We start from the raw sequence: 26,186 nt of genomic DNA, 5'->3' as shown, positions 1-26,186 counted from the left end.
TCTTTTGGATTTTATTATTCTCTTGCACTAGCCAATATAAAAAATTTGCCAACATGTTTTTCACAACTCTTACAGATCATCAGTAACAGCCTAACTCCATTTCTGCTTACAAAGCTAATAACAACATGCTTACATAAAGTAGACTATGATGGTCACATCTTCAGCTACATCCTGGCATAGCTCCAACGCATAGCTGTTGACTTCATGAGGATTTGGATACAAACTTAAAGTTAAGCCCATGCTTAACTGCTTTGTCAATCTGTCTCTCTCTCTCCCCTCCTGCTGTTACTATCATATAACATCTATGAAATTTAGCTTATGCTGACATATGAAGGAATGTTTAGTTATTTCTATGCACTCTTGGTACACAAAGCCGTGGTTGATTTACTCGTGTTTCAAGGCTGAAGAAAAGACTGCATCCACTGTGACTTCCAGAGCAATGTGTGTGTGTGTGTTTATCTGTTCTCTAAGGCCACATGAGTCTCTCATCCAACCAAAACTTTTGTAAGAAGGCAGACTGCATTTCAGAATAAAACCTTCTCTGGGATTCCATGCCAACACTCATGCTTTTTGTAGCAGTTGTAAATTAAGTCCTCTTCTTTTTTGGTTTTTGATTTAAATAATTTAGAGGTATCAATAACTTGATAAACGTTTTTTCATTGTACTTTAAAACATTGACAGCAAAATACTACATCAGTAATAGTAGCAAATATTTAGAAAGTGACTTGTATAACTACTATTATATATAATCTCACATACAAAATTAATTACACAAATGAAGGTATAATAAAATTATGACTGTAAGCAGTGGCTTTCATGAAGAGTGTAAGTTTTTCAAATACTTAATAAATTAAGAGATTTTACCAGAAGTATAACCTTGTGTTTATGTGATTTATATGTATTCTTCCCCAAAAAAGCATTCTGCTACAATAAGGTTTAGTTGGGCATTTATACAAGATAACACTAATGAATGTGATATTTGACTATCTAGAGATCTGTGGATATATTTAAACAAAGGGTTTATAACTGCTTTAATTATTGTGATAAATCAGAGCTAAGTGACAATATTGTCATAAATTAGAGGGGGAAAAATATTTTAAGCACACATTTCCTTAAATTTTATCTCCTAAAAGTTGGAAAGCATTTCTATGTATCTGTTCATAGTTTAGTGTTTGCTAGATGTACTGTTGTTTCCCCTGGCATATGTGTTCTGTAAGGCAAGGCACAACAGAATCAAGAAATAAACATCTGACCATGTCACAAATCCAATTAACTCTGACAAGGGCTAGTAAAGTCAAATGAATAACAAAGCACTGCTGTCTGGAAGCAGCTTTGCAGACAGTAGGACACCAGCTGGACGAAGCAAAAGTACTTCAGGCAGCTGAATTTTCTGCCTCCACTAAGACCATCTTATACCCCAGTGAGGTCACAGTGCTATAGCATTTTCAAGTGTCAGATCTCATCTCTTCATTGTTTCTAAGCGGCAGGGAGGAGGAGGAGGGAAGAGTTCCCCTCACAGAATGTAAAATATGTGCTAATGTCATGACAAGGAAATGCAGTGAAGCAGAAACTGCAGTTACCATTGCACAGCCTCTCCTCAACCACCACCACACGCTGGGTTATGATAGAAACATCCAAGAGATTTCAGTGCAACAATCCTCAGGCAGAAATGCTGGTGGTTTTCTAATCCCAAGGCCTGTGCATGTTCAAAGTAGCTCTCTTTTTACTAGCTTTCGACACACGTAGCTACCCTATATCCCATTTAATGGAACTGAATGATTAAATGATTGCTTCACTGGTCTGCTGTTTTCATCCATGCTTGAGACTCAGAAATGTGGGGGAATTTCTCATCTGGAGTATAGCAGTATCAATCTAGAGACATTCCTTTGACAAAGTTATTTTGGGTTTATCTTGAGAGGAGAATCCACTCCCTGCCTGTCTGACTGGAAATAGAAATTCTTCACTGCGTGTAGCAAGATAGAAAGGAAATACGTGCTCCGTTTACTTTATCTGTGTAACCCAAACAACACAATGTTACCCTTGGAATCTTTTCTTGCACCAACCTATTTCCCTGTCATGCAGTATCCTTAAGTAAAATGCTTTCCATTTACACTGTAGTAAAGGAAGGAATCTTAGACCCATATACAGTACTCAGTAGTTTTAGTGTTAATTGTCAACATTTTTTGCAGCTCCTAATTAGCTACTTTTCTAGTACCCAGAAGAATCAAATATGTAGTTTGTCAGCTTTAACGTGGGTTATAAAACTGAAACAAACAGATATCCCTGACTTTGGAATTGAGGAAGGAATATTTCTTAGGAAACAACGTGAGAACTGGGGTTAGCTCATAATTCAAAGCTAGTTTGCAGCTGAAATTTCCCAGCACTTTTCTAATATTTCCATTTAATTGAAACTAAATTTATAATAATGTCAGCAAAAGTTTCCAAATGGAAATTTCTTTAGTTCAAAATGGGATTTCTGGGTTCTAGAAACCAGAAACAAATATACACGACTCGGTGATTAGCTTATTAAATTACTAGATTTAGAACAGGAAATGGAAATTGTTTTCCCTCTTCTACGTGTTTCTATGGACTACTTCTTTTGAATCTTTCTCCCCCTGCAACTTAAAGAAATATTTGTTAATCTTGGAGTTGGTCCAAATTTTCCTGATACTGAGAATTTAACACGGAGTGAGATGGGTAAATTGAAGTGTCAAGATGGTCTCTTGACCATCAGAAAAAGGAGTAAAGAAAGAATAAAAATTATGCAGGATTGCTTCTGCAGAAAATTAAAAACTAAACATGTCATCATGCTTGTACATTCTTTTAACTGCATTGAAACTTGATTCTTGCTACAACTTTGGACACAAATAGAATTTAGCAAATGGAGATATGCTGTAGAAGCGGCACAGGCATATGCTGACGTACGATTACCATATGTCAGTCCACAGTGATTCTCGAGCTCCTGAGACATGTTTTGTTCTTTAAATAGTTTTGCATCTTTTTAACATTTTGGAGCACATTGACTATTTTCATTATGCTTTTTTTCTCCTTCCTTTGAAGCCACATGCATTTACAACTAACTTAGATTAGGCAGGAAGGACAGATAGAAAGAAGCTAAAATAGCTTTCAGAAGTTACTACTACATTCAAATATATTTGGAACTTCAAGAGTCAATGTGAACTATTGAAATAAAGTTTACATTAATCTTTATAAATGAAGAAAGCACATGCATTAGGATTTTTGTCCTGCATTCATCCAGGATCACATGCAGTATTTTGTTCCTGGAATGTAACTCAGCAAACAAACAAACAAACAAGGGACATCTCTGTGAGATCTGCAGATGAGCAACCTGAAGGCATTTAGATGCAAATTTTACAGAGACCTACAATTTTAGGTAAATAATTGGTAGAACCTCCTCCTACTTCTTGAAAAAACAACTTCCTCTCTATACACTTAACATCTTTCAACAAATTGTGTGGCAGTCTTATGCTTCTAAAGTTTTGGAGGAAAAATGTACTAAAAGTTTTGGAGGAAAAAGTACTTCAAATTTACTCAAATGCCCGTGAGAGCTTAAAAAATAAGGAAGAAGAATGAGAACACATAAAAATTCTACTGCACACTGTTAAGGTAGAAAAACTGTACTGAACACATATTTTGGCTTTTGCAACATCTCATATAGGATTTATCAGCAAAGTAATTTGTCTCTTTAGTGAAAAAAACATTGCTTTATACTTCTCAAGAGATAAATAATCTGTTTCTGAATGTCTGGAGAAATGCTGAGAATAATAACTACAACAAAGAAGTCATTAGTAAGAATTTACTTTTTCAGTGCCTGGAGACATAATTTCCCAATAAGCTCCAGCCTCCTAGCCGTCCCAAACCAAACACATCCAGTATTAGACTTTCCTACTAAGTGTGCATAGCAGCTTGGGCCAGCACAGGAAGAATTCTTAAGGCTGGGCTGAAAGAACCAATGTTTCCGCAAAGCCTCTGATTCAACATAGGTACATTTGTTTTCTAGTTCTGTGTCTTAAAAAGGGTCAAAGCTCTGCAATGTTGAAGGACATAAAGTAGTGGTTGACCCACTGGACATAAACGCATATGTCATGCAGACATCCTCCTGCTAGGAATAAATCAATTCCTGTTTGCATTAAAGGGCCCTGATCACAAAATGTTTTAGAGACCTTTTACTTCTAACTGGGTAACACTGGAAATTTTGCCCCTCTGCATGTTATAGATTGGGTCTTAACATACCTTTGTTGAAATAAAGGTACTCCTGTCAATTTGAGAGTTGAACTGGAAACCAAAGTTCTGTAAGATTTGTGCTGGCCTTCTCTACAGGAAAGTAAACAACCCAAAATGTATGGTGATATGTGAATAGTTCTCCTCCCACAACCTCTTTGTTTGCCAGAGTAATTGTAATTGAGTGGGCAAATTTCTTCTGGATGACACCAGAAGAGAAAAATGAAGAAGATTATACAAATCCATATTTTGTTTCTTATCCTAGGAAAGACTTACAAATTGCACAATTTTGATGGTCTCTGGACTTAAAACCCATTACCACAAAAAGATAATGATGCTGTTGTGAGAGCCAAATGAAGGAACAACACATAATACCATACACAAGCGAAATCAGAGATCTTGAATAAGCAAGGAGGTACATGATGGAGTTATTTACCAGGTACTGTAACATGAAGAAAAGCAGAACACCTCGTCTCAAAAGGGAATTACAGAAATTTATTGAGGATATTGTGGCATCATTCCTCTAAACCCTTACGCTCTACATTTCCCTGTTTCTCACCGGTACCCCCTTGCTCTCAGAAGTTTTGCACCCACTTGTTCTCCTTCCATATCCCAACATCCTGTCTGTCTAAGCTTGTGTCTGAGGCTCAGCATCTCTATCTGACTGTGAACAAAGCTGTCACAGTGGTAAACACTGTCAGAAGTATATCCTGCATTGGTATTTTTTTTTTGTTTGTTTTTTTTTTTGGTTTTTTTTTTTGTATGTGAAAGCAAGGGGTGAGAAGATTATACTCAAGGTGTTTTCCTGGCACTGCTACAGTTCCTGGAGAGCAAAGGCCATTCCTCCTCCCCTGTGCCCTGTGCCACCAAGCAATCCATCGCCAGCACCAGAGTGAAGAGCAGGATATGAAACAAGTAAAACGGTGTCGCTCAGAAACTGGAGGAGGGCGAAAAGAGGGCTTCCTTCTGCCTGTGAAGTTCTGATGTACATAGTGGAGACTGGTGAGAAACATATCTATGTGAGACAGGTGAAAGGGGATCTTGATGCTTCTTAGAGGTTCTCTGGTCGAGGAAGTTTTGTGAGAGAGCTTTATTTCAGGGAGTTTCAAAATTATGAGTGATGATGTGCAGTTCTGGGCCAATTCCCACCAGATGCAAAATAGCTTCTGTGTGAGAATATACTGGAGCTGTGAGGAACCTCAGTGCCTGCAGTTTCCAGCTGTCAGTCTGCTCCTGCTGCTCAGAATGACTTGCTAAAGTAAGCACAGCCTCTGCTGGTTTATTCACTGAGCACAGACAGAACAAATACACACAATACATTATAATTTTCCAGGAAAATATATTCCATAGCACTCTGAAGGTAAAAATAATGTCTTTAAATAAGATTCACAGCAGTATGTTTTATTGACTTTGAGAGACAGATTCAGAAAAAGAGGATTACCAAACTGAGACTAATAGCTACTTTCAACATACTTATGCTAGTTTACATTGTAAACAAGGACTGCACCGGCCCAGCAGAAAAGGACCTGGGTGTGTTGGTTGGCAGCCAGCTGAACATGAGCCAGCCTGTGCTGAGGTGGCCAAGGAGGCCCATGGCATCCTGGCCTGTAAAAGAAATAGTGTGGTCAGCAGGACCAGGGCAGTGATTCTGTACTCAGCACCTCAAGTTCCGTGTTTAGTCTTCGTCCCCTCACTGCAAGAAAGACATTGAGGTGCTGGAGTGTGTCCAGAGAAGGGCAACAAAGCTGGTGAAGGGCCTGGTGCACAAGTCCTGTGAGGAGCAGATGAAGAAGCTGGAGGTGTTTAGCCTGGAAAAGAGGAAGCTCAGGGGGGACCTTATAATTCTCTACAGCCACCTGAAAGGAAGCTGTAGCTAAGTGGAGGTTGGTCTCTTCTCCCAGGGAGCCAGTGACAGGGCAAGAGAAAATGGCCTCAAGCTGTGCCATAGGAGGTTCAGATGGGACATCAGGAAGAATTTTTTCACTGAAAGGGTTGTCAAGCATTGGTGCAACCTGTCACTCCAGGTCTGGAGTCATCATCCCTGGAAGTGCTCAAGAAATGTCTGGATGTGGCACTAAGTGTTATGGTCTAGTTGACATGGTAGTGTTTGGCCACAGGTTGATCTTGGAGGTCTTTTCCAACCTTAATGACTCTTTCTTAATGATCATTCTGTATTTAAACATACCTTACTTTATTGTACAGTGCCACCTAGGGGGTAAAGGCTTTTAAACTGTTGTAGCAAAGGAGAGGGAGCTTTATGAATAACATAGAAAGCATTTCTTCTATTAAATTCTCTTTCTGAATATTTATAATTCTCTCAGCAAACAAAGTGCTGCTGAGATTTTCATACTGTGGAATCTGGCAAAAGAATTGTAACTTTCCCAGGTCCCTTTGGAGCTCTTTCCTCTCTTCCATAGACTGGCAGTGATTGGAAATGCCACAAATCCCAATTTTCTCCTCTGCTAGCCAGGTCTTGCTGGTATGATCAGTGGAGAGGTTATCTACATGTCATTACAGCTGTAAGGCTGGGTAGGAGATTGCTGTATTGCTGGGTTTGGGTCTCCAAGGACTCGAAATAGAACCTGAAAGTTTGTTTTTTGAGGCCAAAAGCAGAAAAAAAACCCTGATCCACTTCTACTTAATCCAGTCTGCCAAAGGAAGGTAGTGTACAAGGCAGGAATGAGATGCTGAGACTACTCTGAGAGCAGACAGGTTTTATTCCTCCTGAAACTTCCCCCACCCTTCTAGAAATTACAAATTACATCTGGCGCCTTTGGGCTTCTAACAATTTAGCCTAGGAATGGGCAAAAGAAAAACTGCCTATCTCTGTACCATGTTTATTTTCTTCAGAATGAGATTTGTTTTAAAAGCCTGAAAAACCAAAATTCCAGGAAAGGTAATATTTTTTGGGGGGGGGGTTGGTTTTTTTTTTGTTTTTTTTTTTTTCCCCCACACACACTTGTTTTATTCTCTCAAATGGTATTTGATTTTATTCTGTATCTTTCACAGCAGATGGCGTGCCTGCCTCCCTGAGACCAGAGATCCCAAGCAGAATGCTAATGACACAAGAAACTCATATAACATAGAAACAATTGTATAATATAAGAAACAATTATGCAAGAAACCTGCAGCTCTTTCCTCAGAGGAAAGTAGTGATGCTACTACAATATTTTTGAAGGAAAAATGTCAACATTTTTGATTATAGGACTGTGTGTTTGAATTGTAATACAGGGCAGGTTTCTTCCCTTCCTCCACTAACTGCCACACACAAGCAATTGAGTATTAATAAGAAGAGATTTTATTTGTGTTAAGTTTCTTTTTAAAATAACCCATACTGAAAAAGAAAAAGAAAAAAAAAAGAAAAAAAAAAAAAAGAAAAAAAAAAGCGCCAGCTGATAGCAATTGCTTTGTCTGTCCCCTAGAAATGGAAAAAGAGAAATTATTTTGGAACTACAAGCCACAGACACAGCAAAATGATGATGGAAGTTATACCAAAGCTTGCTGGAAGTACCCCTCAGGTAAAGGAGTCCTGTGGTAAACTCATGGCATTATGGATAAAACAAACTCTTACTGCTGTCCTCTAGATGTCATGATGTGGAAGAGGAGCAGGTGGATGCCAGAGCTGCCACACTTGAAGCTAAATAGGTTTTGACATGAATGTTAAAGAAAAGCTACAGTAGGGCATGGCAAATTCACCGTGGTGCCCATCCTGATGTGACATGCTCTGGAGCAGGCAGGCTCCTGCTCACGTACTGGCAACAAACACTGGACCAAGCCTGGGAGACAGGGACATGGACATCCATATCAGGTCCACACTGGCCATTCTGACTTGGTTACTCAGCACAGGTTTTTGGTGACTTTCTTGTTTTGATAAATCAGAAGATTAAGCAGTTACACTTGTAGCACAGTGAAGGTTTTCTTACCAAAACAGCATGGTTTTTACATATATATGCCCATATAAATAAACAGAATGGCAACATAAATAAATAATTACACTGCTAAAATATATACACATTAGGAGGACTTGCTGTTTCAACTTTACTTGCAGGTATTGGCAAATATGTACAGGTCTTGTTCAACAGCTCTTTCTTACAAAAGAAGATACAAGAAATTCCGAGACTTGGAATAAGATACTTAAGAATAAGGATTGTGTGATTCTTTCATATATATGTGTCTAAAAGAAAGCCTGAAGATAAGAGTTGAGTGCAGATGAATTGGAGGAGGTGATAAATAGTACATTATTAGACATAATATGGAATATTCAGAACTTAATTACAAAATAGAAAGAATCATCCTGCTCTTCAAATTCCTGAAATAATTCTTTTCCTTTTCAGAGTCATTCATGTTACAGAGCCTGTCTCATTAAAAGCTGTGATTTAAAGGTGTTCAGAGCTGGTGTGTGTTAGAGTATATATCTTCACAACTGTAACCCTGTGTTAAATCTCTCCTTACCTACAAACCTGACCTCTCTGAGGGACCTGACAGCAGACTCAGGGAGAACACTGTCACTGAAGGCCACTGCAAGAAGACTGCTAAGAAATCCTGCTCCTACTGAATCCCTTTAGCTGTTGACTTCCCCAAGGACAACTTTCCTCCTTAAACCTTTCTCTAATGTACAAGAAACATGCCATAGGTGCAGTGTGTGTGAGACACTCCGGGCTGTCTTGACAAGTGCTGTCTGCTGGCAACAAGGCAAAACCCATACAAGCTAAAATCTCTTAATCAGAACTGAGTGTATCTACACTTGCTGTCACAAGGTGATGTTTAATAGGAATAAATGAGAAAGGAGTGGGGGGAGGGGAAAATCTTGGAGAACCACATCTGGAGAAATAATAGGAGAAAGTGTTCCCATTTCAACAGATAACTGTTGACCATCACTGTGGAAGCAGTGTCTGACAGGAACCCCACAGTGACACAGAAGAAGCACACAGTGCACGATGCACGCTGATGATGGCCATTGAGGGTAACTGTCCCTATGTCTCTGGAGCCTGACTCCAAGGGACGGAGACACAGGGAGCCTTTTGGTGCTTGAAGGAGACACCTCTGGGGTGCCTTCTAACCTCATCCCACTTCCTGTTGTAAATATAACCATGAGGGTTCAAAAGAGAACCCCCTACTTGGCTCCTCCACACTCATCTAGGAAGCCCATGGCCAAGAGTCAGAACAAGAAGTGGCTGCTGAGCCTACCAAGATACAATGTAGCAAAGGTGAATGCTTAAATACTGTGTCTAGCAGATCCCAGTAATCACAGGAACACAGAATCCATTAGTTTGGAAAAGCCCTCTGAGATCACTAAGCCCAGCCTATGACTGAACACCACCATGTCAACCAGACCATGGCACTAAGTGCCATGTCCACTCTTTCCTTAAACACTTCTGGGGGCAGCAACTCCATCACCTCCCTGAGCAATCCAGTCTAATGTTTCACTGCTCTTCTTATGAAGAAATTCCTCCAGATGCCCCACCTGCCCTGGCACAGCTTGAGGCTAGTCCTATCACAAACTGCCTGGGAGAAAAGCCTGACCTCCACTTCACTACTCTTCTATCAGTCATAAGGTCGCCTCTGAGCCTCCTTTTCTGCAGGCTAAACAGCCCTGGCTCCCTTGGCTGCTCCTCGTTACCCTCTAGACTCTTCACCACCCTCACTGACCTTTGCTGGACCCACTCCAGCACCTTTATGTCCTTCTGGAATTGAGAGGCCTTGAACTGGACACAAACACTTAAGAATCTTTAATGTTAATGACTATACCAGTGCCATTTATCCCATTCCTGTTACTTTAATGAGAAATATAATAACGACTATTACAAAGGCTAATTGGGGTCTTCAGTCTGATGAGGATTTTGTCTCCCTGCCCAGGCTTTGGGTGTTCAGTGCTCAAACAGTCACTTAGAAAGGAATGTGGGATGCAGGCATCGAACCTGCACCGGGCACTTATTCCCATTAATGAGTAGGGTGAGAAGCACCTTGACAACACTTTAGATAGTGTTGTTAATCCACATCAACTAGAGAATATATTGAACAGAGGCCTCCAGGTCACAGCTCTTGCTCCAGAGGGGATCACAGAATGCGTCAGGTTGGAAGGGACCAGTTGGTCAGCTGGTCCAACCTCCCTGCTCAAGCAAGACCATCCTAGACATTCCCAGGATTGTGTCCAAGTGGTTCTTGAATATCCCTGGTGACGGAGACCCCTCAACCTCTCTGGACAATCTGTTCCAGTGCTCGGTCACCCCCACAGTGAAGAAGTTCATCTTCATGTTCAGGTGAAACTTCCCACGGATGAGTTTCTGCCCTTTGCCTCTTGTCGCATTGCTTGACACAACCGAGCAGAGCCCGACTCCATCCTCTTAGCACCCCACCTTTAGACATTTGCATACACTGACGAGAGCCGAACGGGGCAGAAAGGGCGAAACCCGTTCGAGACAGCGGCCGGCAGCTGCCAGCGAGCCCCGTGCCGCGGGAGGACCGGGCAGCGCCGCACCGCCGGCCCTCACACGCCAACATGGCGGCCCGGCCTCGCTCCCGCTCCCTGCCCCGCCGCGTCCTGGCGTCACATCCGCGGTGCCCCGGCAACGGCCGGACGTGGCGGCGCGCCGGGAACCCGGAAGCGGCGGACGAATCGGGGCGGGCGGCGCAACCGGCGGGGCGGGCCCGGCGCGCGCAGGGCAGCGGCAAAGTAGTGCCGGGGACAGCGGCCGGTCGGCGGCGGCGGTCGGGCAGCGCCTGTGGCGCAGCGCGCGGGGGACTCTCGGCAACTACCGGCGTGCTCGGGCTGCGCGGTCCCGCTCGGAGCTCCGGCCGAGGCGGAGATGGCGGCGGACAAGGCTGCGGGTGAGTGCGGGGGGCGGGCGGCCGCGGCCCCGCCGTGCCCGCCACGGGCCTGCGCCGCCGGGCGCGGAGGGACACGGGCGCCCGCGGGTGACGGTGAGCCCCGGGAGAAACGGCCGCCGGTGCGGTACGTGCCGTGTCCTTCCGCCGAGAAGGTAGTGCCCCGCTGTCCGGCGGGCGCGGGGCCGCTGTGAGGGGCCCGGTGACACCTGCGGGGCACCGGCGGGGCCGGGGGCGCACGGGGCCCTCGGCAAGCGGCGCTGAGCTGTTGCCCCCTCCTGGCCGGGAAAGGCTCGGCGGGGAGGGCCCTGTGGTCGTCTTGGCGGGGGGGGTGGTGTGTGCGTGCGTGTGTGTGTGTGTGTCTCCCACAGCTTAATAACCCCTGCAGAAGTCGAGCTGCTGGGTTAATTTGTTAAACTGGGGCATGCAGAAGGTACGAGGGAGGTCCCTTCTCTTGGTGGTGCTAACTCTTGGTGGTGCTGGTTAATCGCTGGAGTTCAGTCTGGTTCCCTCAGGGGTGCTGCTTTGGTTTCAGGGCATGTGTGTGTCCTCACTGAACTCAGGCCTGAAAATACACTGCAAAGAGAAATCACCGAGACTAAAAATTAAGCCATGTTCTGGTAAACAGAATAAATCTCAAATACAGTTGCTCTGTAGCACTGATAAACTACTGCTCATCCTTCTCCCCATCATGCAAGAAGTCTTCTTTGCAGGAAAGGTTGTTCCATCAGACGGCAACTCATGGGGGGATGGAGAAGAGGCTGATGTGGAGGAAAGCCTTACTTACGGCATTGTATAAGTCTACATAACAGAAGTGTAGGATATCCTTAGAAGGGACTGATAAAGATTAGCAAATTCCTGGCCAGGACATCTCTGAGAAACACACCATGTGCCTGTGAGCATTTTCCAAACACTTCTTGAACTCTGTCAGCTTGGTGCCAAGTGGGGACTCCATTCCAGTGCCCAAACACCCTCTGAATGAAGAGCCTTTTCCTAATATCCAGCCTAAACCTCACTGATACAGCTTCATGCCATTTCCTTGGGTCCTGTTTCTGGTCACCTTCTTTTTTCTAGTTGTTTTTACATGGTAGGAGCATTATTTAAAATCACTATAAGCATTTTTATCTATGGATTCTAAATATGAAATGCCTCACTATTTGGAAAAAAAAACAGGGAAAATAAGTATACTGGACTGAGTGATACTTACTAAACTATTTTGTTTATTTATAAGAGCTATAAGTGACTGCTGAACTATAAGAAAAAAATGGCATTGAATTTTTAATATTTTTGCTGATGTTCTTTGAAGTGTTGAAGAAACTTCTCAGTTTTATTTTCTTAAAAGTATGAGCCAAATGAATCAAAGATGTGAGCTATGGCAAGATACTCTACATGCTGAACTTGTTCATAACAGCGAGCTACAGGTAGCTTTCCACTGAGAAGCGTTTGCTTTTTATTGCACAACCCCAAAGAAGCCTATTATACTGGTGTATACAAATAGGGCTTCATACAAAAATTAAAATTAAGTCTTGGTGCCACAAACTGGTATCTTGTAATGGCTGGACACTGGCTGGGCTTCATACCCTTCAAAATTCTTTTGGAGCAAGAGTCGTGTGATAGCTTCCTTCCCTTTCAAGAAAGAGATTATCCCTCTGCCTTTTGAAAATTCAGACTATCTCCAGAGATGCTCTGGTGTTCAACAGCACAGTTCATACAAGACATAATTTGTGAGGTGTAGAAACAAGAGAGCTCAGGAACAGCAGTCCTTGGAGAAATGTAGAGCAGCTATGAGAAGGATAATGATTGCAGTCACTCTCAGGTGTCTTCAGGTATGTGTATGCAAGAGATGTGACTTCTTGTTGCTTTTATGAAATTCTGGCAGCAAGCTCGTGAGGAGAGCTATGTTCTTTTTCAGGTGACAGTCTCGTACTTTTCCTTGCTCTGCCCTCATAGAGCCAGTTTTCCTGAAGTTCTGCTGTCCACCATGATGTACCTTCCCCAGCAGGAGCAGCTTCCTGCTTGTACAAAGCAAACCAGCCTCCCTGACATAGTGTTGCTGCTGCTCAGCCCCAGAATCGATAGCTAGGAAGATAATTCCTGGCTTGATTCTTGAACTTCCAACTCAGTACAGCTTCCTCCAGATCAAAATCTGAGCAATTGATTTTTACATCTTTTTCTAGGTTGCCCTTTTTGCCTCTCATTGTGAGCCTACACAAGTTTTAGTTTTACAGTTGGTCTGTACTCATGAAGGTTGGACAAATGAAAAGTTAAACAGGTCCATATATAAATACTGTAATATAAATATTACAGAGGTAAATCAAGTTCTCTCACTTGTGAAGTAGAGAATCTGCACTGCTCTGGATATTTCAGCTGAAAATTGTGGGTGCTTTAGAGATGGGAGCATGTTGGAGATGACTGGTGTGCCCTGTGTTAGCCACAGCAGATGCTTCTGCAAGAAGGTCACAGGGGCCCAAGTGAGCAAGGCATGCTGTTTCTTTTGCCAGGGAACAAGTTTCCTACCTGTTCTGCTTTCAAATGCTTCAAGGAACATGGAAGTAAGAGTTTTATTTGCAAGCATTGGGATAGCCATTTGCAGCCAAGAGAACAGGCATGCTCCCTCCCCACCATCCTTGCCACTTCAGTGGAATTGGTGGGTTCTGTTCAGTGTCTTGTGCCAGCTTTCAGGTGGCTGCTCTTGGAGAGCTCTCTGATAGCAAACATCAGCTGAAGCAGTAGATCCCAGTTTAAACAAGAATGGCAGTATCACATTAGACTAGAGTGGCTTTTAGGTCTTTAACCAGTTTCAGGTGTATTTGGACAAAAAGGGTAGAGAGTAGCCAAAGTGGTTTGCTGTGCTTTTTTTCAAAGGAAGGAGCTATGCTGTGAGCCACATCAGCTGGATTTTAGTTTTTTCTTGATAAGCTTGCAATTCAGGTTTCACAAACCTGCTTTGTTTACTGAGTGGTAGTAGGTGCAGTTGATTGGATTACAGAGACAGCTCTGGTTTTGCTTAAAGTAATCTCCAGTTTAATGTTATGTTTTGGGTTTGTTTGGGTTCATTTAATGTACCAACAAGCTTAGAGAGACAGTGAAATTTGAAGACCTGTCCTGATTTTTCCTTAGGAATTACATCAACCAAGCTCTGTAAGTGCAGTTTTTATTGCAGGCTGTAGACAAGTGTCTCTTGGTTTATCTGTCACTTCACTGAAGACGTTTTACCTCATATTCAGACTTCCTTTGAGACTCTGGTCTTACAAACCTGCATACAAAGGCAGTAATCAGTAATGTATGTGGTAGTTGACGGCTCTCTGCTAGGTAAACCTGTATGTGAGGAATCTGATCAGATTGAGTGTTATCAGCTTCAAAAGCTTTAGAGTCTCAAGGCTCTGTGCTGTGGTTACCTTTGCCAGCACAATCTGACAGGCATGCTGAGCAAGTAAAGCACATAATGCCACTGTTAGTGTGAAAGTTTGAGGGAAGATGCATTTGCTTATTTGCTGCTGTTCTAGAGCTCCTTGGAGAGTGAGAGCTTTCAGTTCATCTGTATAATCACAAGGTTTAGAGCTGGAATCAGATCTATGCTATATTTAGCTTGAAGCAGAGGTACTTCCTGTTCCTTGCCTCTTTCACTGTGGAAAGCTTTTGGCACATCAAAATGTTCTGAGCTTTTTTGTGGTTTAAATTTCTCTTTTGCCTTTCCTTTTGAAGGACAAGGCAGTGCAAGTGGTATTGATCAATGTATTATGCAGATTTCCTAGCAGATATAGCCCCTTGAGGATCCTCCAGAGTACTGAAATTACAGAATCCTGAATTTTGTCCAAATGACAGTGGGTTACTTCTGCTGGTGTAAGATTTGTTGAGATTTTAAAATAATTGTTTTGTTGACATCTTAATGCAGATTGAAAATCCCAACCAAATATTTACAATTCTTGCTCAAATGCAGGCGGCAATAGTGTTAGTGCAGGTGGAAGGAGTCTCACTATTTCCCAGCAACAGGCACAAACTTAATAGATTACTAAGTCTGTTTTGTTCTTACTGAGGATATTATTTGATGAATCTTCCGAGGTTTGGCTGCCCCTTATGATTGTCCTTTGTCCTGTATTTGTAAATTTTCATAGTAGTAGAAGATCCAGATACGTTGGTGATGATGGTGAATGGATTTTGCAGAGGAGCTCACAGCCAAGTGTTTTCGTTTGTTCAAAGTGAAAACAAAATTATCAGAGTTTGCATTATATCTCTAAGTTATAGGGAAGAGAAAACAGACACTGAGCTTACAAAGCCTACATAGTCTGTTAAGATAGCAAAAGGTATGTTAGAGCACATCTTCCACTGTGAAATTCAAGAAATAATTTTCTGCAGAAGCAGAAACCATTGTTGGTTTATAAAGTCTTTGTTTCAAAAACATGAAATGATTTTTGTATGTTCTAGCACATTAATGCTGCTGGAAATACTCTCTCCAGTGTGGTGGTTGTGTGGTTGTTTTATTTTTTCTCAGTAGTTTGTGTTCAGCACAAGGAAGGGCTTAGTGGGGATTTTTTTTTCAGCTTCTTTGACATAGAACGTCTGTACTGTGCTTTTTAATGCAACTTCACTGAGTTCTTAATTATATGATGACAAAAGGATTTATTAGACTTTTTTCTGAAAAAATATGCTCAATAGTGACTGAAACATAAATCATTAGGAATTCTATATGTAAAATTGAAGGCAATTAAAACCTTGTTACATTGCTATATAAATAAATAAAGGGGCCACCATCATAGTTGCTACATGTTGTTCCTGTCTTAATCTGGAAAAGGGTATAATAGAACTGGAGAAGATTCTGGGAAAAAATGTGAGGAAGATGGAGAATAAAACGCTCCTGCTTACGTTGAAAGAGAGGTGATTCAAAGAAAGATCTGTAAGATTTGGAGTGAGACTGCAGAAGTAAACGGGCAGCATATGCTTGTGCCTTGCAATATAGTCACCAGACAGCATTTGATGGAGTATATTGAAGAATATAAAAGTATAGAGAGGTTTTTTTAAAAAATCATTAGATCTGTCAATGATTATAAACAATGATGGTTTAAGTGCAGCCTCTTATTTGCAGAGATATTCTTCCAAAGTAGGGAGCTGTGGAGAAGTTCCAGTGTTTATTCTGGTTTTTTTGTTCACCCTAGAGTATCCCTTGTTTGCTATTTAGGAAGCAATTTACAGGATTTTGTGTGGCTTTTCATCTAACACACTGTGGTACATATTTCATGATGCATGGCCTTCACTGCTGACTTCTGAGCAAAATAAGACAATCCGTGTGTGTGGTTGCAGCTTTAGAAAGAAATCTAAAATGTATGGGTTGTCAGTTAACTTGTAGCCCTTCGGTTGTTTGTTGAGCAGCATAATTTACATTTTATGGAGAGGAATTCACTAGGAGAGTAGAATAACTTGATATATTGTGGTAGGAGATGTAACTTGGGATACAGATAGTGTAGTAGGGACACTGCTACAGTTATCTGGAAAGTTACTTGTGTTGGTAGGAGGACCTTGAGAACTGGAAGAAACAAAGTTTTTAAGCTGCACAGCTGTCATCACACTTGCAAGCTTTGTTGTAATCTTCTGTCCACTTTACAGATCAAGGTACTGAAAAACATGAAGGAGCAGGTACTTCTGGGATTACCGATCAGGAAAAGGAATTGTCGAGCAGTGCATTACAAGCTTTTCAGGTAAGACAAAGTCAAACTCTGAGACTTCTGAGTTGACACATTACTGCTAAATGGGCTTGTGTAATTGTGTTTCCTGTTACCTTGATACAATTGCAAATGCGTGAAGAGAACGTTCCGAAGTAGCGCTAGCTGTGCTACTGTGTGTGCTGTAAAAGCAGCACATGCATTTTCTGTCTGCTGTGATGTGAGAAGACTGAACAGGATACTTGAACAAGAGCGCTTTTAACCGTGATTTTCAATCCTTAGTAACCTTAAAAGCTATAGGATGAGTTACTTAGAAGAAGCAGGCTTCTCTTCTGCATCAGCATTGGGAATGCATGATCTCTTGGAAGAATTAATCACATCAAGCTAAAAATGGTGTGTTAGTGTTTAAAGGAATCTCATGTATTTAAAAAACAGCAGTGAAACAAACACTTTTGTATTCCTAATTTTATGTAGTGTGACAGGAAGTATAATTGTTTTTCCTTTCAATTGTATCCCTGTTTCCAAAATGCCTTGCTTTAAATTCAGTTTTAAATTTGTGAATTAGATCGGGGAAGAATTTAAGTGTTGAGTTTTGAAATTCTTGCTTCAGTGTTTCACTCAGTACTTCTATGTTTCATTCATTTTGTTACATGAAGTGCATGTAGTTGATTCTTAGCACTGCGTTGTTCACTGATGCATTCTTGAACACTGTCTAGCTCACTCTTTTTCTTGAACATTTTAATCAGTGGCATTTGATCCTGAGAACTAAAGACACATGAGAGAGTAATTTGTTTTCCACCTTGCCCACACATCTAAATGCCTAAAATACTTTTGATCTACTAGTGATTTCACCTGTACTTTCATCCTGGTCCAGTTTATCTGGTTTATCTTGTCAAATTTTTTCTTGCTTTAAGAATTCTCTGAAGTCATGGAGTGAGGTGGCAACAGATGTGAGCAGAATTAATTTGATGCCTTGTTTGCCAATTTCTTGCTACTGAGTAGCTCCACACAGCATTGTGGACTGCCTCGCGTGCTGCTTTTTCATATTACACATCCAGTTTCAGTCTTGACAGAATTCCTATAAAATTGGGTGTTATATTCTAAATCCTATCTAGTGGAGTGGTATAAAGGACTATTAGCCAATGAAAAACATCACAAAATAAGCTGAGCATTTAAAGGCTCAAGGTTTGTAGTCCAGCCACGGATAGAAGCCTTGTTGCAGTGATCTGAAAGCTCCTACTGAAGAGAAGGTCCAAGTGTGAGCAGGGAAAAAGAATCCGGAGAGATGAAGTGTCTCAGTTGAAGAGCATGCCGGCAGTTGAGTTGCAAGTTCCTGTGTTTGTGCACATGGTCACAAGGCAATCCTTGCTGTTGATGCTTAAGAGTTGTGAAAATGTGTCAGTGTCCTGCTGCATCTGTCTGTTGTATAACTGTGCCTGCCTGGTAGACGGAAGGAACTGGAATGGTTCCATAGAAAGGGGCTGCAGAATGGCAACTTTCTTGGGAAGAGCAGAAGGACCCCAGAGCTCCTTTCTGTTGTATTCTGCGCTTAATATGAAGTTACTCAGGAGTCTGGGAGGAGCTCTATGGAGCAGCACCTGAAAAGGAGGAGTAAGTGGAGCGTGGTACTCAAGAGCTTAGGTTTTGGTTGTGAACCATTGGCAGAGATGGAAATGCATCTGCTCACCTGTCTGACCACATTGGAAGTAACTCTGATATGGAAGAGGTGAATGTGATTATTCCTGTGTAGGAATTGAGCAGTTGAAAGTGAAGCATCATCTAGGCTTAATGTAGTTGAAGGAGTGAGTTCTCTTTCGTTCTTTGATGCCACTAAAGTCCTCCTGTACCAACACAGAAAAGACCAAAACTGAAATCAGACAGAGGTGCATGAATCTGAAGTCTTTGTTTATCCCTGTGGTCAAAGAAAGTGATTTTTCCATTAAATCACACATCAGTGGAGCATCTGCTTAGCTCCTAGTTTCTGTTTAGGCATGCCTAGGTGATTGAATATTTAATCCAACAGCTAAATTTTGTAGAAATGTTTTTTAAACCTATTCTGGGAAAGTGACTCTTTCTCCAATCTCTTCTTGAGCTAACTTCCATGGATCAAATTGTAAATTGCTGTGTATTCAGATGAAATGAAGACTGAACATGAAGTGTTGGACTGGAACTTGTGTAAGCAACTGTGGCTGCTCACTGTTCATGAAATGGGAAAAGACTATGAAAACTGAGGAAACAGAGTCTTGAAACAATATAAGAGAAATAAGAATAACTCTTCTTATGCAAACATCTGTTAAAAATAATCAACTACTTAATTTTTCCCTACTCCACCAAATTATTTTTGAAGTTTAGATATGGCTTCAACATTTAGACTTGCTTCTCATCCATGTTAGTCTGCATAAATAATGAAGTATATGTATAGACATTTAGTTCACTTGTATTAATAAAGGAAAGACTGTATCTTCTAATGCATGCTTCTGGTATGTGTGCAATTTACAGGCTGGAAACTATGATGCTTGTTTACAACACCTAAATACTCTTCAAGACATAAACAAAGATGACTACAAAATAACTTTGAATACTGCTGTTGCAGAGTTCTGTAAAAGTAATCAGACTACCACAGACAATTTGAGACAAACCCTGAACCAGCTGAAAAACCAGGTAATGCAACCGTATTGACATGGTACTTGATTTTGAGTACTGTTAGTGGTGGTGGGATCTTTCAGTGAAGTAGGAGTTATTCTGCCCCTTGTCCCATAGATTTAGTAAAATAAGAAAGTAACGTTGCTTTTAAACATCTGAGTCGGTTTAATTTTGTGTTTTTCACTACTGTTGAAATTGGTCTGAGATGATAATAAAAGGACCTTCTACGTTCTTTCAGTAGAAAGTTCCTTAACGTGGAATAGTTTGTGAAATAATAAAAAAGTGAAAATATTACTTTGCTACTCAATTGACAATTTTCTATTTCATTGTATGTTTTTTTGCTGTGTTAATGTGCAACAACAGTGACGTTTATTAGGTCAGTAGGTTATAATTTACCTTTAGAGAAATTCATAGGTTTAGATTTTTTTTTTAAACTATCTGGTACTTTAAAATCATAGATACTGAAAGTGTAATGAATGGAGTGGGTTTTTTTCAGGTTCACTCTGTTGTTGAAGAAATGGATGGTCTGGATGACGTGGAGAACAGTATGCTGTACTACAATCAAGCTGTAATCCTGTACCATCTGCGTCAATATACCGAAGCTATATCTGTTGGGGAGAAGCTGTACCAGTTCATAGAGCCTTTTGGTATGTAGGCAGAAAGAAGAATCTTGTTCATTCAAAAACTACAGAGAGACAATTCAGTCTATCAGACAAGTGATTTGTAATTTGTCTAATCTGGTTTTAAGAAAATAGGTAGGGTTTGGAATGAAGAATATGTTTTACTTATATCAAGGACAGCAAATGAATTTGGGGAAAGGTGCTTCAGAGAGCTTTAGCAGACAAGTGCTATGAAACTGAACTGGATTTTCTCAACTTGAGAAGGTATTTATGTAAATAAATGTGTACAAACTAATGAGATTATTTTAAGTCTAATGTTTTGACTCATCAAGCAGCTTCACAGGTGGGTGTCTGTTTTTCAGGGCACTCATTTTTAAATACCTTTATTAGGTAATACATAATTGTATCTACTTATATCTGAATACAAAGTCTGCAACTTTTATGAGCTATGATACCTTGTGTAGTGGAATTGCCATATACTGGTATGAAATTGTTTCATAATCCTTGCTAAATTTTAGAAGTGAGAAGGCTGAAGGATGTACGTGTGTGTGTGTGTCTCAGTAAATTAAGTAAATGCTACTGTGTTTCTGCTTCAATTCCTCCTAGTTTTCAATATGCATAATTGGGACTTGCTCTGTGAAGTCAGCTAAATAGAGATGTGTTTGTACAGAATCTTTTTGAGTTCTGTGGGATTTTACATCTGCATATGGCTCTGTCTGTCTAGATGCTGTATCTTTGGTGCTGATTTGCTTAGATCAGTTCTCAGAACCCACAAACATGAAATACTCATTAAGCTGTCTTTAGTCTGTGCTTTTATGCTGATGCCATTTGAATGAATGAGCTTTCTTTTCAGTGTATGTACTTAGCTGTGGGTTGGACATGGCTGCATTGTTTTTTCTTATGTAATATATAGATTTTTCTCATAATGTTGCATAGATGGCGCTTTGTAGCAATTTGGGTTTTTTATGTATGTTTGGAGGGGTTGGTATTAGAGCTGTAAAATTTTTTTATCTTTTTTTGCTTTTCACAGAAGAGAAATTTGCCCAGGCTGTGTGCTTCTTGCTTGTGGACTTGTACCTGTTAACTTACCAAGCTGAGAAAGCCTTGCATCTGCTCGCTGTTCTGGAAAAAATGATTTCACAGGGCAACAATAACAGCAAGAATGGAAAAAATGAGGTAAGCTTTAAAAAAATCACACAAATGCCATTAAATCTTTATCAGAAGTATGCTTTAGCTCAATCCAAAATTAGCATCTTAAAAGACTTTGAATTATGAAACTGTTAGATCATAGGTAACTTTAGACAGCAGCTGAAATATGTTAATAACAGAGTTAATTGTGTACAGCACCTGTTCATTTGCTCTCTTTTACCTTTTTTTCTTACTCCAGGGAGCTAAGATGTCTTTATTCAGTCAGACACTTGCATTGGAAAGACAGTTGTCTCCAGGGTTAAAAATTGTTTGTCTTTGATTATGACCATATGAGACCCCAGGTTTGAAAGTGAAATCAGTGTCAGAGGAACTGCAGTTGCATAGCATAGAATGGGAAATTAAGTATCTTTTTTACATAGTATCTGAAAGTGTGAGGCACTTTCAAATGAAATCTTTCATGTGCCTTTTGGAAAAATCAGTAGAATCAGAAAAATCAGTAGGTGCCTTGGAAGTGACGATAGGGCATTTCAGGATTTTCCTGTTGATGGAATGTCACACTTAAGATAAAATATTTTCTCCTTAAGTATATAGCAATTCTACTGAGGGAAGTATTGAAGAGGTACTCTAGAATGTGCATGTCGTCCCTCTAGGCAAAAGAATTCTTCTTAACTGCAGAGCAACATAGTGTAGCACTCATGTTAGTACAGCATTCAGCTCTTCATAGGCTGGTGTGGTTCAGAGATTTTTGACTGTTAAACTCAAGTTAGTTTCTGGCGGGATGTGTATATTTTGATATAAAATACTCAAAACTATATTATTATTTATTCTATTAAATACTTATTTTTCTTCATGTGAGTTGAATCTGTCAATTGAATTTAAAGGTGACTAACAGTAATGCTTCCTTTTTTTGTTTGACAGTCAGGTAATAATACCAATAAAGATTCTTCAAATCAAAAATCTGAAAGTGGAGCTTTAATAGAAGTTGCTAAATCTAAGATACATCAGGTAAGGGTCTGCATGTTTTTTATACAAGAACATTACTTCAAGGTTTTTCTAAATCTAAGTGTCATCTCCTTCAAAACTAGTTCAGCCCCAGTTATGATGCTTTTTCTCTCCTTGTTGTAAAACAAAACAATTAATTTATCGAAGTCTTCCTTTTTGTAAGATCCATGTACAGGAAAAACTGACCTAACTTCCTGCCCAGGCCCAACACCACCATTTCAGTCCCTGTGTGTTGTAATAATTTCTTACTTGGCAGTTCACTGCATAGAATTTGTTTGTTCAACCTCCAACAGGCTAAATCAGCTAAGGTTTTATTTCACTGTACTGTTCTGTTAAAAAATATGTGAAGAATCAGGGTGGCTTCTCTGTTAGCATTCACTTACTGATGTTTTCAGTTTAGTAGGTAAATGTCTGGGATTAAGGTGTGAGATTATTTTAATTAATTTGTAATTTTAAGTGCTCATATCTATGTTTGAATATAGAGCAACTGTTGGCCATTGAACAAAATGTTCATCTGCTTATTGTAAATACAAATCCTGTAAATATGGTGTTTAAAGTCTGAATTGAATTTCTTTTTTTTGTGAAGACTTTTTGAATAGCTTTTTGTTACCTGTTTTAAAAATGTATATAGAATATTCAGCAGTAAATATTTACATACAGTTTTTCTTGCAAACCTGCAGAAATTATTGTATATTATTTAACAAATTTAATTTTTTAACAGTATAAGGTGAGAGCCTATATCCAGATGAAGTCATTAAAAGCATGCAAAAGAGAGATCAAGTCTGTTATGAATACAGCTGGGAATGTAAGTGTGCTTAAGACTTGTTTTTTCAAATCTAGATGTGTTCTCTATCTTAAAACTGAATTTCCTAATGTGCTTTACAAAAAATGGTCTTATTGAGGGTGAATGTTTGAAGTAATTCTTAATGTGGTTGGGTTTGTAATCTCTTTGCAAATGTAATTAATGTAGATTTTTTTTATTTGTGCTGTTTTCAGTTGCTTAGAAAATACACTTTGTGGTGCCAAAATGGCAGTGAAACACTATGTAATAAAAAGGTTCAGCTTTCTTTATAATTGAAGTGAAATAAGTTTTAGTTTATTATAGATTTTATGTATATTACATAAATTATGTATATTAAATTTGATGTAATTGGTAGTTTAAACCCATTTATAAAAGATTAATTCTGAGATATGTGGGCATTTTTTGGGGTTGGTGTTGGTTTTTTTTTTCTTTGGGTTGGAGACTTATGTCTTGCTGGAAAGCAAGTTTAACAGAAAACCCTCTGGATCATGAGGTTTCTGTTGGCAGACCAGGAAGATTACAGACTACGAGGAACTCTGCAGTGAGGGGAAGTGTGGGGAGGAAGGTATTAGAAGACAGGTTAGGGATCCTCTGTCCATAGCCATTTCCAAGAGTTCTCTAAAGTTCATGACAGTTCTTGAAAGTATTATGGCCTAAACCCTTTTATTTTTAAATGGCAGCAGAGGCAAGTTTGTGAAGTGTCATATAACACTAGCATTAGAAACCATCAAGCAAGAGATAACTAACTATTGTTTTCTCCTTCACAGTCAGCTCCTTCTCTCTTTCTTAAGAGCAATTTTGAGTATTTGAGAGGCAATTACCGTAAAGCTGTCAAACTTTTAAACAGTGCCAACATTGCCGAACATCCAGGCTTCATGAAAACAGGTAAAATAAAAAACCCTACCTGAAGCAGGTACTTCAGTGTCTAATTCAACCTCTAGTACCATAGAACTACTTATTGATACGAATTTTAGGGATATTAATGATTACTTAACAGTGTCAGCCCTGAAAGTTGTGAGTTTATATGCTGGATGTGTTCCATCTTGCTTCTTGTACTCTCACATAACACGGTGGTGATGTTCATTGAACATTCTTCTACGGAAGGCTGCAATTGTCCATGAAAATGGATTTGTGAAGCTGTGTTATATTTGCAAGGCTTGTAATTGAGTCTCTTAATCAATAAATGAAACAAAAGGCAACTTATTAGATCTAGAACTGAGGCCTCTCTGGCAGTTTTCATGTTTAAAGTTTGCTTTATGATTTAATTTTTTTTTAAACTTTACTGTCACATAACTTCTTCGTGTTAGCTTTTTTGCACAATATAATGTTCACTTAGTAGTCTTCCTAGGGTGTGACTAAAATAATGTCTGTTTAATATGCTAATGGCCTGGTTATTTGGATTTTAGGGTGGGCTGTTTTTTTTCTTTTGCTCTATTATCCATGTTAACCCTGTAAAACTTTAGTCACCAGCAGGTAAGTGAAAAGTTTAATTTTTTTGTCTTTTATTATTTAGAAAGAACCTCTCACAGTGTCACCTGAACATATATTTAGGAAGAAGTGCACATTTCCTGCTTGTATGGTTAGGCTGACATAAATATATATGTATGTTATATCGGATATAACACCATCATCCATGAACATCTCACTGAAAAATGTGTTTCATAGTCTGCCATAATATGCTGACCCATGAGAAAGGGGTTGGAGCATTTAATGCAACAATTTTCACTTTCTGAAAATAGTCCTTTGTTGTTTTCTCAGGTGAATGCTTAAGGTGTATGTTCTGGAACAATCTTGGCTGCATCCACTTTGCAATGGGAAAACACAATTTAGGAATTTTTTATTTTAAAAAAGCCTTGCAAGAAAATGATAATGCATGTGCACAGCTGGGAACAGGCAGCTCGGATCCAGGTAAGCAAGAGATTAAAATAGATGGTGGAAGAGGGGTTGGCAAATCTAGGAAATAGAGAACAGAAGGTTTGAGTAATTATCAGCAAAATTCCTCTTCCGTCTCTTTGTGGAGGGAAGGGTAAGAGGGGTGAGAATTTTGATGATAACCTGATGTAAGAATATAGTTGCTGTTACCAGAAATACATCATGATGATTAAATATGTTCTTTTTTTTGGTTTGTTTTTCTTGATGTACCATGATGCTGGGACAATTGCTTCTCTCGTTTATAGACTTTATCCATCAGTCAGGGAAGTATGACCAAAAAAAAGATTTGTGACCTATTTTGTATAGGTTATTTATAGTCCTGCTGACAATGTATAGAATCATCAGGGCATGAAGATGCCTTCTCCAGATTCTGGATAACCAGGTCTCCTGTTTCCTTATGGAGGGGGCTCACACTTTCCCTAGGCTTCCTTTTACCACCAACATACCTATAGAAGATTTTGTTGTTGCCCTTGATGTCCCTGGTCAGATTTAATCCTGTTAGGGCTTTAGCTTTCCAATCTGATCGCTGTTTTCTCCGTTTCTCTGTATTCCTCCCAGGTTACTGGTCCTTGCTTCCACCCTTTGTAGGCTTTCTTTATGTATTTGATTTTGTCCAGGAGGTCCTTGTTCAGGAGGCCTCCTGGCATTTTTGCCTGACTTCTTTGTTGGGATGCATCACTCCTGAGCTTGAGAGAGGTGACCCTTGAATATTAATCAGCTTTCTTGGGCTCCTCTTCCATTCAGGGTTTTATCCCATGGTATTGTACCAATCAGACCCCAAAGATGCCAAAGTGTACTCACCTGAAGTCCAGTGGAGTGAGCTTGCTGTGCATACTTCTTGCTGTCCTAAGGATCTTTAACTTCACTATTTCATGGTCCCAGCCAGCCCCTCCTTGCTGGTGAGAATGAGGTCCAGTATAGGACCTGTCCTCTTTGGCTCCTTCAACATTTGGAGAAGAAAGTTATCATAAACACATTCCAGGAATCTCCTGGACTGTTTATGCCTTTCTGTCTTGTCCCAGAGAACAGAACCAGGGCTTGTGAATGTGAGACCTATCCTATCTGACTATAGAGGACCTCATCACACAGTCTTCATTATTTCATGATGAAGTTACAATTGTTTTCATTCCTTGTTTTCTTTAAAATATACTCATTATCGGGCATTTTATTGTTGTTCTTATTTCTCCCCTGGACCTAAGTGCACCTTTAGGTATTAATGGGAAGACAGAAAGCATTTTATGCTTGTTAACAGCAAAGTGGTTTTCTTCTCGAATCTGTATTCTCTGGAATGTGTGTAGATGTGTACTCTCACAA

At 40.0% G+C, this 26,186-nt stretch overlaps 1 protein-coding gene across 1 annotated transcript in view; it reads left to right on the top strand.

Moving 5' to 3' along the window:
• Positions 1 to 10,852: 10,852 nt before the first annotated feature.
• CNOT10 (CCR4-NOT transcription complex subunit 10) overlaps positions 10,853 to 26,186 on the top strand; it is a 32,431-nt gene continuing 17,097 nt past the window's right edge. The window contains exons 1-9 of the mRNA XM_063408545.1: positions 10,853 to 11,070; positions 16,669 to 16,760; positions 19,224 to 19,385; positions 19,864 to 20,014; positions 21,018 to 21,163; positions 22,055 to 22,141; positions 22,860 to 22,943; positions 23,708 to 23,825; positions 24,699 to 24,848. Of these exons, the coding sequence (XP_063264615.1) occupies positions 11,049 to 11,070; positions 16,669 to 16,760; positions 19,224 to 19,385; positions 19,864 to 20,014; positions 21,018 to 21,163; positions 22,055 to 22,141; positions 22,860 to 22,943; positions 23,708 to 23,825; positions 24,699 to 24,848 (1,012 nt within the window). The 5' untranslated portion in view covers positions 10,853 to 11,048. The remainder of the gene's footprint in view (positions 11,071 to 16,668; positions 16,761 to 19,223; positions 19,386 to 19,863; positions 20,015 to 21,017; positions 21,164 to 22,054; positions 22,142 to 22,859; positions 22,944 to 23,707; positions 23,826 to 24,698; positions 24,849 to 26,186) is intronic.

This window comes from Prinia subflava, chromosome 1 (assembly GCF_021018805.1).
Source record: "Prinia subflava isolate CZ2003 ecotype Zambia chromosome 1, Cam_Psub_1.2, whole genome shotgun sequence".
Lineage (NCBI taxonomy): Eukaryota > Metazoa > Chordata > Aves > Passeriformes > Cisticolidae > Prinia > Prinia subflava.
This window is presented reverse-complemented; position numbering and strand designations above follow the sequence as displayed.